This window comes from Artemia franciscana, chromosome 1, assembly GCF_032884065.1.
Source record: "Artemia franciscana chromosome 1, ASM3288406v1, whole genome shotgun sequence".
Classification (NCBI taxonomy): Eukaryota; Metazoa; Arthropoda; class Branchiopoda; order Anostraca; family Artemiidae; genus Artemia; species Artemia franciscana.
The window spans coordinates 48,147,612-48,164,119 of record NC_088863.1 but is presented as its reverse complement, the minus strand read 5'-3'; the positions used below and the strand labels follow the sequence as shown (position 1 = coordinate 48,164,119).

The 16,508-nt window shown below is 34.3% G+C and overlaps 1 protein-coding gene across 8 annotated transcripts in view; it reads right to left on the bottom strand.

Moving 5' to 3' along the window:
* LOC136030846 (very low-density lipoprotein receptor-like) overlaps window positions 1-16,508 on the bottom strand; it is a gene marked incomplete at its 3' end in the record, with an annotated part of 166,904 nt that overhangs the window by 19,304 nt on the left and 131,092 nt on the right. For all 8 annotated transcript variants that reach the window (XM_065709901.1, XM_065709926.1, XM_065709934.1 and 5 more), the window contains 2 exon segments: window positions 3,660-3,870; window positions 13,256-13,471. In XM_065709901.1, coding sequence (XP_065565973.1) covers window positions 3,660-3,870; window positions 13,256-13,471 — 427 coding nt within the window.

The window sequence follows — 16,508 nt, the reverse complement described above, 5'->3', positions numbered from 1 at the left end:
ACACCACTGTTAATGTTTTTACAATTTTTAATTATATTTATTAATCATAAAAAGCCGTTTTTATCCCTAATATAGTTTACTACAGCCCATCTTACTAACAATTTAGAAGGGAAGCATTTTAGAAGCTAAACTTTTAAGTTTTGTCTCAATCCATAAGGCCCTTCCAGCATATCCTTATAATTCTTACTTCCGTAGTTTCCTTACCACTAGGGTTACAGGACCAGAATATCCGTTTATATTCTGATTCTAATATCTCTGGGGAAAATGTTTTAGAGTTTAATTTTGTTCCAATACTAACACCACCATACAAATAACATTTCCAGAAAATACTAAGATCAGCCAATCAGCCAATTCTTATTATCAAAATTGGAAAATACTCCTTTTTATCATTAATATTTTTAATTTTTTTTTACACCTGATTACCTCTTTTGTTGTTTCACTCTTTTGATTTTAACGGTTCCAGTATCTTCTATTATTTGTACTAGTAATACAATGTTTTGTTTTATTGTTATCACCCCTATTGTTTATTTGCAGTTAATACTAGCCGACACTATTATCAAATTTGAAGAAAAACCTATTAGAAGCTCAATAGATATCCATGCCACTTCAAAGCAACTATTTCCAGCTATTATCCTCTATTTCAATCTCATCCTCACTGAATATCAACGTAATTTTTTGCTTCTTCCAATAAGCAGTTCCTTATTTCTAGGTCAAAAGGTTTATGTCGTTTCTCCTATTAGATGAAATACATTGTGCGGTATTTCAATAGCCGTAAAAAAAAATCAGCCAAAGTCAGGCAGTTTAAGATTTTCCCTGTGGCCCATGAAGGCAAAAAAGCCATTGAAAAATTGCTGAAAGAAAAATTAGGTTACGACTTTCGTAGTATAAACTATTAATGGCTAAGCGTTTATTTAAGTGAATTAAAACGTTATAAGGTGTTGAAATGAAAACAAGAAAAATATTGAAAAGCAAAGAACATAATCAAAAAAGAATTAATAATGATTAAACAAAGGATAATGAAAAATACGGAGAATGCTCAACCTAATTAGAAAAAAAAATTATACCACGGGGGAAAAATTTCCTCAAGTAGTATATTTATTTTTTACCACCGGAAAATGGTATTGTATATTTCAACTAGTTTGACAAATAGCACAGATATTTCCTGGCGGGAAAAATTTCCAGGAAGAGATAGTAACGAAACCTTCCAGTTAGGAGTTAAAAATTGACATGGAGGTCAAAAAAAGACACTTGAAGTAGATTTCAATTACAGGAGGTTAGGTGCCTTATTGAAAGCTAAGAGAATTTAAACATGTTTCAAAATCAGAAATTAGTTTGGGAGGGGCAATACACGGTTTTATTACTTGATTAAATAAAAAAAAAGTTTTTTTTTTTAAACTGAAAGTAAGGAGCGACATTAAAACTTAAAACGAACAGAAATTACTCCGTGTATGAAAGGGGTTGTTCCCTCCTCAACGCCCCGCCTTTACACAAAAGTTTGACTCTTTCTCCCAACTCAACGTTTTAAAACAGTAAAAAACTTTAGCGTAAAGAGAGAGAGAGAGAGAGAGAGAGAGAGAGAGAGAGAGAGAGAGAGAGAGAGAGAGGAGAGAGAGAGAGAGAGAGAGAGAGAGGAGAGAGAGAGAGAGAGAGAGAGAGAGAGAGAGAGAGAGAGAGAGGAGAGAGAGAGAGAGAGAGGAGAGAGAGAGAGAGGAGAGAGAGAGAGAGAGAGAGAGAGAGAGAGAGAGAGAGAGAGAGAAAGAAAGAGAAAGAGGGAGAGAGAGAGAGAGAGAGAGAGAGAGAGAGAGGAGAGAGAGAGAGAGAGAGAGAGAGAGAGAGAGAGAGAGAGAGAAGAGAGAGAGAGAGAGAGAGAGAGAGGTTTATTTAAAACAACATCGTAGCTAACAGCTAATTTGCGTTGCTTCACTATGCTAAATAACAAACTAAAGAGCGGGGCGTTGAGAAGGGAAGAGCCCCTTTCATATACGAAGTAATTTCTGTTCATTTTAAGTTTTAAAACGTTAAGTTTCAATTAAAAAAAACTTGCTTTTTATTTAATTTCTGAACATTTTTGAATTAGTGCATGTTTTGATTTTGGCTCTCCGCACATGAATAATTAAAACCAAATTTGCATATTAATTTTTTGGGGGGCTAAATGGCTTTCTTCTAGTTTTGATAGGACGATTTTGAGAAAAAAACAGCGGTGGAGGATGCCTAGTTGCTCCCCAATTGTTGGTTACTTAAAACGGTAACTTGAACGTTTTTATTGGTAAAAAATTTACATAACTTACGAAATAACTTACGTAATGAACTTCTATATTAGTATGTTTTTATTACGTATATGAGGGGGTTTGCCCCCTCGTCAATACCTTGCTCTTTACACTGAAGCTTAAATTTTGTCCTATTTGCGTAGGAATGACCACTGAATCACAAAAGCCATAGAATAAATGCTCGAAATTACTAAAAATACTTCAGCGTAAAGAGCGAGATGTTAGGAGGAGGTGAACTCTATATGCGGAATAATTTTTGTTCGTTTTAATGCTCCTCCATACTTTCAGTTGAAAAATTTTTCATATTTATTTTTTTAAATAATGCTTGAAAATCCTGCGCCCCCTTCATGAAAATCCTCTTCCCCTATGACAAATTCTTCCATGGAAAGATCCCCCCACGTAACCCCCTCTCCTCAACCCCTCCTCCTACCAACCAAAAAAAATACCCCTGATAACGTTTGTACGCTTTCCAAATACTATATGTAAACACAGGTCAATGTTTTCAACTTGCAGCCCCTCCTACGGGGACTGTGGGGGAGTAAGTCGTCCTGAAAGACACGGTTATTAGATTTTTCGACCATGCTGAATAAAAAGGCTATCTCAGAATTTTTATCCGGTGACTTAGGGGAAAAATGAGCTTGGGAGGGGGCCTAGATGCCCTTCGATTCTTTTGGTCGCTTAAAAAGGGCACTAGAACTTTTAATTTTCGTTAAAATAAGCCGTCTCACGACATTCTAGGACCACTGAGTCGATACAATCAGCCCTGGAAAAAAACCCACATAGAAACAAATAAACACTCATCCGTGACCTCTCTTCTGGCAAAAATACAAAATTCCACATTTTGTGGAATTTTAAGCTTAAAAACTTGTGGAATTTTAAGTTTAAAAAACTTATTTCACTTGTTTCAGTTACTATTGAGCCGGGTCGCTCCTTACTTACAGTTCGTTACCACGAACTGTTTGAAACCATTTCTTTTCCTTCTTCGCTTCTTCCTTCAACTTGACGTTCTGTATCGACGATTTACCATTATATCCTTTTTATAAGACTTAGAGGAAGATAAAATCGAGAATAATAAAAGAGACAAAAAAAATAGAAAAGATGTATGAAAAAAAAGAGTAAGAGAAAATTCAACAAAAAAGATGTTCGAGCAGTATGAATCCATTGTATGTAATATCGTAAGCGGAAGGAGAACTAATACAGGACATAAGTATCATGTCCTTTTCACGTTTTTTTTTTTCTAGCTAAATTGGAAGATTTAAATTAAAATGGTCATATTTGTCAAGTATTGGAAGTTTTTGGAAGTACATTTGGAAGTTTTCAGACCATCTGCTGCTCTCCCTATCTAACTACAAATTCTACTTAATCAGATAAACTATTTTGATCAATCCTTACAATTCGTTTGTCAGACCCATCATAGTTGCAAGAACCAATTAGATGGAGTTTGGCGTCGATCCAATACACTTTCTTCTGAACATAGTCTAATGTAATGCCGTTAGGCCATGCTACGTCTTTGTCGATGATAGTCTGTCGATTTGATCCATCCATGCCAGCCCTTTCAATTTTGCCCGCGGGATTACGACCCCAGTCTGACCAATACAGCCATCTATAAATAAGTAGCAATTTTAAATATGAGGAATTATAATAGGAATTATGAACCTTTGTCGTTTAGTTAATGATGTAATTGACTTTTTTTTTAAGTTTTTACTTCTTCTGACGACGGGGGCGTGAATATGAGAAAAAATATTTATGTTTCTCCTCCTTTTGTCGGCAAAAAAAAATGTAAACTACTATTAACAGTACGCTTAGAAGTGTATGAGTTCAACAGTAAGATTCACAGATAAATTCACCATATTTTTGTGCATTTAGTAAGTTAGCAGAGTTTGCTTAACTAAAGATCTATTCAAATAAGTGTTCATAAAAATTTTAGTGGGAAAAAAAAAAATAAACATGCCTTAGGAATAACCAAAATGAGCTTGTGAAAAATTCTATACTTTGAAGTCATAGGAATTAGGGTCACTTTATTCACAGCATTGTCTTAGCTCTTTTACCGGCCTCTTTTTTTCTTCTTCTTTTTTAAGCTCTCTCTCATAAATGAAGGAATATGAGAGACCTGATTTATGTCATGATTGCAAGCATTCAAAAGCGGAAATTTCTTATCGAAATGGGCAGAAGTGCCTCTCAATTAACTCAACAAGGTTTCCGAACTGAAAAAGAATACTATGCACACACAGAAACAGATGGAAAAGAATCAAAATGTTTTGAAAAATACATGGCGAGCGAAAATTTTAACTAGCTCAAGGCTTAAAATTTCACAAAGAAGATGCAACAAGGTTTTAATAAAAGAGACATGTCTCTCCAGAAGTTGCGTTTTCTTAAGAAATGATTTTTACAGCAATGTATAATAAGAAGAGTTCATTTTGAGCATGTAATTTTCGAATTAAATTTTTTTTTCCAAAAGAATATCTTACTTCTATAATAAGAAACGTCTTTTCAACTCCCTCAGTGCCCATACTACACGATTTACCCTATATTCATCTATGGAACGTTATTTCTGACGAAAGGTGGCCAGAGGCCGAATCCTTAATGATTTGATTTATTCGTTTAATTCATCCGAAGCAGCATTCGCATGAAACTTGAACAAAATGGGCTCAAAACACCTTTTGGACCACAGCTCCCAGATCTTTCACTTGATAACACTTCGGTCCGGTTTGGAACAAGAACAAGATCACTGTTTTGCAGGAAAAATGCTAAAAATCAATACTGTGCTTTGCTCTTTTAAGGGGACTAGAAACTTCCGGTCGAATGAGCCCTCTTAAAAAAAAATCTTCGAATTCTGGTTCAAAACGATCATTCCTGGTATATAATAATAATAATAAAACAGAAAAACAAATGGGTTTGGAGTTTTCATTTCGTGATATTTTTTAGACCGTTTGGTTTTCATCAAGATTGCACTCCTTTTTCGTGATATTTAACCTTCTTTTTTTTAGACCGTTCAAATAGCAAAAGTGATTGGGGATTTTGAAATAATGAGTTTTGCGTCAAAAGATCGACTGGGAAGACAGATCCGAGCACAATGAGGTTCCAAACCAATGCTCTGTCAATTATAAGAGAGGCTATAAATGTCTCCTTTAACCCCTTTTTTAGCTCATATTTAGTACCCAAATGACAAGAAAGTTTCCTTAAAAACAATAATCATCCATGAAAAGATATGCCTCGTGAAGATGTGTCTTGTGAAATGAGGCTTTCCAGGGACGTGATGGAACCTTAATTTCTTAGCTCGTGCAACAAGGTTATCAGGATGAACCGTGATGTGAAGTCATTTTGGTTCTATATTGATAATTGTGGTACACATAATAAAAATTGGGCCCTTTACAGTGAGTTTATGATACTTGTGAATCCGGAAGGCCTAATAGCATTATCATCAAATACCTAGTGAAGGGTCACACCCGAATGACTGAAGACTGTGCAAGGATCCATGGAGTCCAAGCTTCGAAATAGAGGTGAAAAGCAACAAGCATGCCAAAGCTGTAAGGATGTGCTTAGACGGTTTTTGACAATAGAGTTCCATCTAATCTCCATCCCTGGAGATGAAAAACATTGGAGTTAAAAAAAAAAAAAAAAAAAAAAAAACAATTAGCAGAGTCAGCGAACTTTGACATTTATTTTAGTTGCATAATCGAAACGAATACTGTCTTAAGCCAATCCTAACAGTTTTTCACTTAAACTCTGTGTCTAGTGTTTGGCAATGGGTGAGAAAAGTGCCGCAAAACTTGAGAAACTTTGAAGACGCTTATCTCGGAATAATGAAAAGTGTATATACGCGTTTTTACCTTGGGAATCCGAGTAATACAGATTGCTTTCAGTGGCATACCTATTGGGAGAGGGAGGGGTGAGTGTTATTTCAAAGAACACCCAAAAGTAACGAAATCTTTTCTTTGTTTTCTAATGGTTTCTTCAAATTGAATGAAATAGCTGAATTGTAATTATTTCTTCTTTTTTTTTGAATTTAATAAAGAAAAAAAATTGTTTCCTTTGAAGACCCTAGTAGCTTCTCAGCATTTCTTCTTTTTATTCCGAGATTCAATGAAACTAAAATTAGAGGATCTCACAAAATCGACAAAAACGCAGTTCAAGATGTTGAAAATTATAAAACGCTTTTCCTTTGAAGTTTCCGTCTCTCTTATTAAACCACAGAGGAAACTAAACCACAGAGGAGAAAAAACCTGGACAAAAGTTTTCTGGGTAATTAAAGACAGTGTACATAATTACAATCAGGGAAATGTTCTGCGGGTCGAGACCATTAATTTATTTTTTCATTGAAGGGAATTCTTAAAGCAACTTCCGTTGCACTTCCCTGAAAAAAAACTTTATCAAATTAATTGCTATTAGCCAAAGAGAGAAAGAGAAAAGAGAGAGAGAGAGAAATAGAAAGGGAGATATTCAAATAATCTTTATATTGTGGGTTTTTGTAAATTTACAATATATCATCCGTTGCCGGAAAACTTATGTTTATAAATACATTTTCTCATATTATGGCCTACCCCTCGCAAAGTATCTTCTCGTGGCCCCCTCTTAACATCAGACATGTGTGCGCCTGTGCCTATAAAGGACTGGGGGAACAAAAAGACCACTACTTTCTTCTTTCACATAACATCAACAAATGATTGTGATAATGATATATTCTGGTTTGCCCAACTTCGCTGGGCACTTTCCAAGAGTTTCAATAAGTACATGTCCCGCAAATCAACACTTTAGGAAACGAAGGAGGGATTGAAACGAGTCCATGTGGCATAAAAAAAAAAATAGTAGTTTTGCCAAAAGCTCAAAAACAGTTGTCCGAGCTTGAAATCAATTCATTCATGATTTGCGATGAAGGCGATTAGTTTGCCAATTTTGGAACAAAACACTGAATTCCAACAAAAAAATAGAGAAAACTATTTAAGAAAATAATATTAGAAAATGATTTCCAAATTAGCAAGAGTTCATATCGGAGAATAAGTTCTTTGATTAGAAATTTCTCTAAATTCTCGGCATATAAAGGATACAGCAAGACTTCGACCCATCGAATATAGCGTAATACTTCAACAAAATTAGACACATTCAAACTTTCCAATGTTTTACGGGGAGAAATCTTTTTCTCATCCCCTCTTCCATGCTGCTTTGCAAGTGAGTGAATTATTTTATTTTTAAATCCCAATATTGTGGACCAAAATTTCCCATTGAGGATTTTTCCATACCTTCTCTCTTGTGCAGGTATACTTATTATATATGATTTTTTAACGAATATCACAATTTATTTATCTACTACAACGTAATTGTTGTTGCATTGGTTGTGGCGTTTTCTAAGCTATTCCAAACTTTTTAATTATTGAATATTCTAGTTTGAAAACTAATGTCCTTTCATTTTAAGCAAAACAATCTAGAGGGTAACAAAGCTCCTTTTGAGTTGCCTCACACCAATCTATCGTATGATAATCCATTTAACACCTTTTGAGAATTTCTTACAAGCATAAGCAGCCATAGTTTACATTATAACGCAACCGAACAATACAAAAACTCTCATGTCTCGTAGATGAAACAGGTCTCGGAGAGGCAATTTTTGACATTTAATGACCCATAAAGAAAATGAGTAGGCTTCACATTTCTTCCAATTCTTTTCTGTGGAAGGCGACTTAGTAACACATAAAACACTCCATAGCATCTACTAAATACTTGTTTAAAAGAACACTAATGGAAATTGAATACCCACAAGAAATTTTTTTTGAGTCAACGATTAATATTACACAATAAAAACTTAGAACGAAAAAAAAGAAAATTTATTTAGTTCAGTTATCAAGATATGTTCAGTTATCAAGATGTCTAAAAACACGCTACTAGGATAATACTTGGATCCAGTTTCAGCAGCTACGAAAGTGACCTTGAGCTCTTGAATTTGCCCACCTTATTCAACCGAAGACATAAGCTAATAATGAAATTTGGGAAATCACTATTAACAAACGAGAAGCACCGATCCATACTTCCACCATCCGCATCAATCAGCAGACATACTAGGTATTACAACAAACTAGAACCAGTCAAGTGCCGTACGAACAGATTCGCAAACTCCTTTGTATCATATTTCGTTAACAAGTGTTAATTGTAATTTTGTGATTTTTGTGATTGTCAAAGTAGCGTAGTTTAGCGTTCATTTTTGAGTGCTACGATAACTATTTAAATGAATGAATACGAATACGAATAATAAATTTATACCATGTTTTTAACTGTACTTATTTAATATAAGTGCTTTAAGCAAGTCTTCTTTCTTAAGTTAAAATAATTAAACACTTCCTAGAAGGATATTCAGCATTACAAGTACAAAAGAAAGGATAACAAACTTAATTGTGATGAAAAAATTCCCCTATAGATTTTTACTTGCTTTGCCACACAGTCAGCTTAGCAAGGAGACTAGCCTCACAGAAACAGAACTCGTTATAGATTTGGAATTTTGTAATACGCCCTAATACAGCATCAACCCTACTCTTGCTTGATGGTTATAACCTCATCTTGATTTCATTACACAGCTACTCTGAATAAGGGAAAAAGACGCCACCTCTGTACGAATCGGCCATATTGCTACCTTCATCAAAGCCAATTCCAAAAAACTTGATTATCAAACAGTTCGTGGTAACGAACTGTAGTAAGGAGCGACCCGGCTCAATAGTAACCAAAACTCATAAAAAATGGAATTTTGATACCAATAGCTACATAAAAAGAATCGCATTTTAATGCTGATTTTAAATATATAAGTTTCATCAAGTTTAATCTTGCCCATCAAAAGTTACAAGCCTGAGAAAATTTTCCTTATTTTAGAAAATAGGGGGAAGCAACCCCTAAAAGTCATAGAATCTTAACGAAAATCACACCATCAGAGAACCCCATTGTAGAAGTTTCAAGCTCCTATCTATAAAAATGTGAAATTTTGTATTTTTTGCCAGAAAGCAGATCACGGATGCGTGTTTATTTGTTTGTTTGTTGTTTTTTTTCCCAGGGGTGATCGTATCGACCCAGAATATTGCTAGAGGACTCATCTAAAGGAAATGAAAAGTTCTAATGCCCTTTTTAAGTGACCAAAAAAACTGGAGGGCACCTAGACCCCCTCCCACGCTAATTTTTTCCCAAAGTCACCGGATCAAAATTTTGAGATAGCCATTTTGTTCAGCATAGTCGAAAACCATAATAACTATGTCTTTGGGATGACTTACTCCCTCAAAGTTCCCGGGGAGGGGCTGTAAGTTACAAACTTAGACCAGTGTTTACATACAGTAATGATTATTTGGAAGTGTACAGACATTTTTCATGGGGATTATTTTGGTTTGGGGGTGGTTGAGGGGAGGGGGTTATGTGGAAGGATCTTTCTTTGGAGGACTTTTTCATGGGGGCAGAGAAATTCAATGAAGGCGGCGCAGGATTTTCTAGAATTATTATAAAAAAAAAATTAAATATGAAAAAGTTTTTTCAACTGAAGGTAAGGAGCAGCATTAAAACTTAAAACAAACAGAGATTATTACGCATATGAGGGGTTCATCTCCACCTAAATACCTCATTTTTTAAGCTAAAGTATTTTTAGTAATTACGTAAGTTAATTCTTAAGTTACGTATATTTTTTACTAATAAAAACGTTAGTTAAAAATTAAAAGTTCTAGTTGCCTTTTTAAGTAACTGAAAAATTGGAGGGCAACTAGGCCTCCTTCCCCACCCCTTATTTCTCAAAATCGACTGATAAAAACTAAGAGAAAGCCATTTAGCCAAAAAAAGAATTAATTTGCAAATTTCATTTTAATAATTTATGTGAGGAGAGCCAAAATCAAACATGCATTAATTCAAAAACGTTCAGAAATTAAATAAAAAAACTAGTTTTTTTTAACTGAAAGTAAGGAACGACATTAAAATTTAAAACGAACAGAAATTACTCCGTGTATGAAGTGGGATGTTCTGTTCTCAACGCCCCGCTCTTTACGCTCAAGTTTGACTCTTTCTCTCAATTCTACTTTATTAAACAGTAAAAAACTAAAAGTTTGACTCTTTCTCTCAATTCTACTTTATTAAACAGTAAAAAACTTTAGTAAAATTAATTGTAATCTTTTTCTAGCATTAAAATGATAACAAGATGCAAAAAGCTGCAATGACGAAATACCTTTTATTAATAATTTCTTTAATTAGGATGGTTTCATCAGGAGTAGCATGAGTGCCTAAATTTGCTCCAACAATCGCCAAAACACAATTTGTATCAACCATCCGCACATTTTTGACAAATTAACAATCAAGAGATTGTTGCCCATTTCGTACAGCCGTTACGATATTGGACAATATATTTCATTCAAGATATCGCAGGGTCACGCTAAGTCAACAACTAAAAAAAGTTGCACCAGTTCTAACTGAACCAAAAGTAATTAAGTAGGCAATAAGAGAGATTGTAGTCTCGAATACAGAGTGTTTGAAAACCTTTGTCTAATTGTGTGAGATAGATCTTAAAAGTGCAGAACTTGAATAGATGCAAGAAATAAAAACAGCAGTTTATAAAAGTACGGAAATTTATTGCTGTGAAGCACTTCAAATGAATTGTAGAAGAAAACAGAAAAAATCAAGGCAACTCGATTTATTTATCCTTCATGGAAGAGATCAAGCTAAACGAAAATTTTTATTGTGGCGTAAAACAGTGGCATAGCAAAATTTTATTTACGCCACTGCAAAAGAGCAAAAAGCGTCATTTAGCATGTTTACAAACAGTAGATATTTCAGTTTTGAAATTTTACCTTTGGAACTAAAAATTTCACTTATTTGTTTTTACTGATCTGAAGCAAGTTCCTGAAGATTTAAATGACACAACAATCAAAGATTTGATCCCTAAATGTTCCGAAGATGGACGAATGAAGGGGGACGTTGCTATTTTCAAAAACAATCTAGAGATTTGATTCATTGATGTGAAAATGTTGTGTACACCCGCATCTGTTTCATTAATTGAAACTTCTGAGTCACATTTAAAACATCCGGATTTATGTCGGAAAATATGAGTATTTTGTTTGTTTAGGTAATCACATTTACCTGGCTGGTGAGTTGCCTTGATCATGAAGAAGGTGCTCTCAGGGTGAGGCCTTTCTATCGCACTTCAGATTGGCTGACCCCTCCCACCATTTTGTCAAAGAAATTTTTGATGAAACTACACCTCTGACTGAAACCCCGCTAATTTTAGCTCTGCTCCTGTTTCTTTGTCTAGATTTTTTGTTCTACTTTTATTTCCACGTATAATTGTCCCTTATTTTCTTTGATCCTTACTATTGTCTTCTGTTTTCCCCGTGTAAATATTTCAATAAATAATGGTCAATTGGTATTCTCAGTGCATGGAGACACGATCAAGGGATGTACATTAATTTAATTGATTTTTTTTGAACACTTAAACATCGCAAAATACGTTTACAAACGGTAGACATTTCAGTTTTGAATTTTTATTTTTGCAACAAAAAATTCCACCATTCTTCATTACTGATCTGAAGCAAGTTCCTGCAGATTTAAATGACACAACAATCAAATATTTGATCCTTAAATGTTCCGAAGATGGACAAATGAAAGGGGACCTTGCTGTTTTCAAAAATAATTCAGAGACTTGATTTTTGCCGTTGCTAGGCTTTGAAGCCATTCTAGCGTAACAAGTTGCTTTGGGGTTTAGAAATTCGTAAATTAACGATTTTACTTGGTTATTATCTTCGTTTATTTATGGTCTGTTTCAATAAACTAAGAATATATAATGAAAGATAAAGCATAAAGAGACATGACAGAGAACACAAATACTCTTTCCTGTCTAGGGTTTTAGTGAAAAAAAGATTAAAATGTTGAAGACATATATTCCACAGAGACTACCTAATGGTTTAATTTTCATAATCCTATTGGAGTCCAACGAAACACAAGACGAGCTCAACGTGCAGTAGAGAGGGGTTACGAGAAAAGTTTCAAGGAAGGCGGGGACTCCAAGAGAGAGACATGAGTGAAGGTCTCAGTAGAATGTGGTAGCGGAGAAGTGGGATTACATGAGCTGCCTTCAGGTAGCTGTCTGACACAAGAAACTTTTAGCGATAGTAGTAATGACAGTGAATCATTTTCCTTCCTTTTGAAGTACTCTTCCTTTTTGTTTCTCAATTTTATTCCTTTTTCTTTTCTTCGGTTTGAAGTACTCTAAGAGAGAGAAAAATAGACGCAAAAAAACACAAAAAGTACGAAAGAACAAAAGGATAAGATGAAAAGGAAAATCAGAGGCGTCAATATGATTAATTTACCATCGATCATGAAAAGAAAGAAACGGAAATATATTTAATTTATCATTTTTTTAAGATAGGGGGAAGGGTTAGGACCCCAAATTTCGGTCTTTGCCCCCATTTTTCAGTATACCGGAAAACAAGAATGAATTTCGAAAAAATTAAAAACTTTGCTTTCTTTAGTGTCCATGTTTCGGCAAGTAGGGATATCATCTAAGGGTCATATTGTTATTGACTGTGTGTATTGCTTTGTTGGTTAATTGTATTTATTTACACTTCCTTTGGTTATTTGTTGCATAACTAACGAGAACCAGCAGTAAGAACTAAATATCTGGTTAAAATACATAATACACGAAGGCCTTTCGCTGTATACGCAGGGAATTTCACTCAGCGTTGCCTCTCCTTCCTAATGTAGCATTTTCGGGTTGTATGCTATACAGCAAATCTTTTAAAAACTCGACGGCAGATCCCTTTTGATGTTTTTTAGTTCAGAAGTAAGAATAAGCCATGGAAATTATTGAAAAGAGATTTTGATTAGTCAGTTTGTATTCTGTCCTGTTCGTTTCAAGTTTTTTGCAAATTCTAAATTCAAAATAAAATGTTTTCAATCTTTCAAGCTTCAACAAAAAGGTTTGGGAGAAACAGATAGTTCAAGAAATAGACAAAAATCAAATAAGTGTAAAAAATGAAAACAAAACTAACCCGTCTAAAGGGTTTACTGCAAGACTTCTTGGTTCACGTAACTTGTCAGAGATAACTACTCGTCTGGTTTTTCCGTCAAGAGTTGACATTTCAATAGTCTTTTTAGTATTATCTGACCAATATAGGTGATTGTAAATCCAGTCGACTGCTAGGCCATCTGTTGAGACATCGCCATCTATAATTACTTCTGCACGGTACCCTTCGTCTAAGGGAGATCTAAAAACAATATTCTGGTGATTAATAATTCTTATCAAAATTAAGGATGCCAATTATATTTATAAGCTTTAATTAGACACAAACCTGTCTAACAGACAGGCATCAGATGGCCCTTTTGACATACCCCCCTCGACCCTAAAATCACAAGGTTCATACAATTTGCTGCATGATTTCTTATTTTCATACAATTCACCTAATTTTTGGGTATTTTTCTATATTTGGCCCCAAAAAAAAACTGTTTAGCCCCTGGGTCAAAATTTTATTCTTAAGATCAACAGTTCATGCAAAACTTAGTATAGCAATAGGGCGAGGCAGGGAGACCCAGAGGTTCCCAATCTCTTTTGAATTTTTTAGTTTTACACAATGCTCATCTGAATACATGGGTATTCTCCTCCCCTTCCCCTTTGGGTCTATTCCTCTCCTCCCATTAATCTCAAATTATCTACAATTTGCCCCACAGTTTTTTGTTTTCATACAGTTCGTCCAACTGTTGTGAATCTTTTTATAATTGGCCCCCCAAAAAAATGAGGACCCAAAAATTAGTTCTTACAAATAACAGTTAATGCAAAAAAAAGTGCATGAAGTTCAAAAAATTAATGACAGTGAAGGAGCGAGGAACGAAGACTCAATCTTGGTGGTCTGGTGGTTTTCGATGCAGGTTCGTATACAGGATTTTTTTTGGGGGAGGGGGTAACACAATTTTCTTTTTTTTTTAAATATAAATAATTTAAATTTTCGAAAATTAGGGATTTCATGCGGGTCGGGCTCCGAGACCTCCCAGCCCCAACTCCATCCCCAACCCTCCACCTACGTCTATTATTGATTTCAGGCTTGGCAATTGAGTTATCTTGCAAGAATGTCTCAACTTGACATACTGCCTTCTAAGCTGGATTTATTTTTAAATTAATTTATAATCGCATGATTAAATCTAATTTACAAGTACATTTTGCATTTACAGTAAAATTTCGATTCACGAAAAAAAAAAAGAAAAAACAATTTTCATTGTAAACCAAATACACCTTTTACGATGGATTTTAGGTAACTTTGCCAATTTTCAGTTTTCCAGCAGAAGACAGTTGTATCACCTATGATCTTTTGTGCGAGTCCTTATTTACCAAGTACAACTACAGCTTCAAAGAAAACATGAAGAATTTAAATTTAATTTGACTAGTTCTAATAAAAATTAGTTTTATTAAATTTTCCTCTAATCTAATTTAATAAAATAAGAAGTTTAGATTTAAAACAAGTTTTTATGCTGATTGTGATGGCGTCACAGTAAGGAATAATCCAAAAAAACATTCTGCATAAGAATCAATATAATTTTCCATATGTGTGCTTTTTAGTTCTTTTTTCTCTTTTTATTTTTCTTCATACATAAAATTTGCGTCCTTTATATTATTCCTGCCGTTTATTTTGGTTTTTCTTTTCCTGATAAGGGTCTCCGGATGTGAATTCAAAATCGTTAGTGTATTCCGTTTACAGTCTTGATTAAAAATTTACCTAGGACTTATATCTTTCAATATTTTCATAGATATTACTTTTTGGGGTCTTAGTCTAGCTTTAAACAGCATACTGTAGACTAATTGATACCATCATCTTTTTTTTTATACGAGTCATAAAGCCAGGTAAAGCAAACCATTATTTGAACGAATAAATTTAGGCCTATCAAAAACAATTTATCTAATCATTTGCTGCATTAACTTTTATACTTATACTCCTTTCGCTTGGTTCCCATAGTTATCAAGCTTTTCAGATTAAGGTTGCATCTAGGAAGAATAAGACAAGTCCTAGCTCCTCTTATATCCACTCCTCTGGAATAATGAAGTATTTCTTGAATGGAACAGGCTCATAGGCCAACTCTTCTTGGATTATTGATAGAATACTGTTTTGGTATTTATGATTGAGACAGGGTTTGGGTTGGTACTTTTTCTTACGTTTTCTTTCTTGAGGATTGTTTTGGAAATTTTGTTGGTGTGTTTTGCTTCATATTTTAGAGATGGCAGCACAAACACGCCAAAACTGCATTGTCATTGCACTTATATTGTCACAGTCACCGAACTGAGTATAGGCTCAAGTCTACAATACATACAACATCAAACTGAAGCTCAAGCGAGGCTCAAAACATAGATGCAAACAAAAAGCTGCCAAAAATAGTAATAAACTGCTTGTTGTTGTTTTTTTTTGTGCATCGAGGGTGATTTCGTATATATGTATTACATAAAATCTTTGGATTCCATTTTCGCCCAACATTTTAACTTTTTTCGGAACCGTTCAAACAGAATAAAACACAAGGTGCCTAAGATCTAAGAAAATAATACAACACACGGAAATAGAATAAAATATGTATGTATGTATGTATGTATTTATTTATAACCCATCATACAAAATAATGAAGTGATGAAGTACATTGAAAAAAAAAAGGAAAAAAAGAAGAAAGAAACAACATATCGTAATTACATTCTAAAATACAAACAAAAATAATTCCACGTCAAAAAACAACATTTTGCCATTCATGGCCGGTTTGCTTATTGCACATGTGTACATTCAGCTCAGCTAACTTAGCACACGGGTCAGACAAGCTATATTTTTTCATCAAATAGGAGTTGCGGGTCCACGGAGGAACTCGCAACAGAAACTTAGCAAATTTGAAGAAAACGCGTTTCATCCTAAGATGGTCAGATTCACTAAATATAGGGTAAAACGGTACTAAATACAGAATATGTGGCAGGACGACACTATTGTAAATTTTCGCAAAGATGGGCTCTATTCAAATGAAACTGAGAACTAACAATTGTACCATAGGCACGACGGATTTTCGTTTCCATACTTCCTAGCATCAATACTCTAGTTTTCTTCCGATTTTTTCCAATAGGAAGGCCAAGATATTTCAACTTAACACGAGGCTTTACTTCTGTACCATTCAGATCTATAGATATATTATATAGATATATATTATCTGATCTATAGATATATATTATCTGATCTAGTCTTATCTATTTCATTAAAAATCAAAACATCGCATTTTTCAGCATTTAGG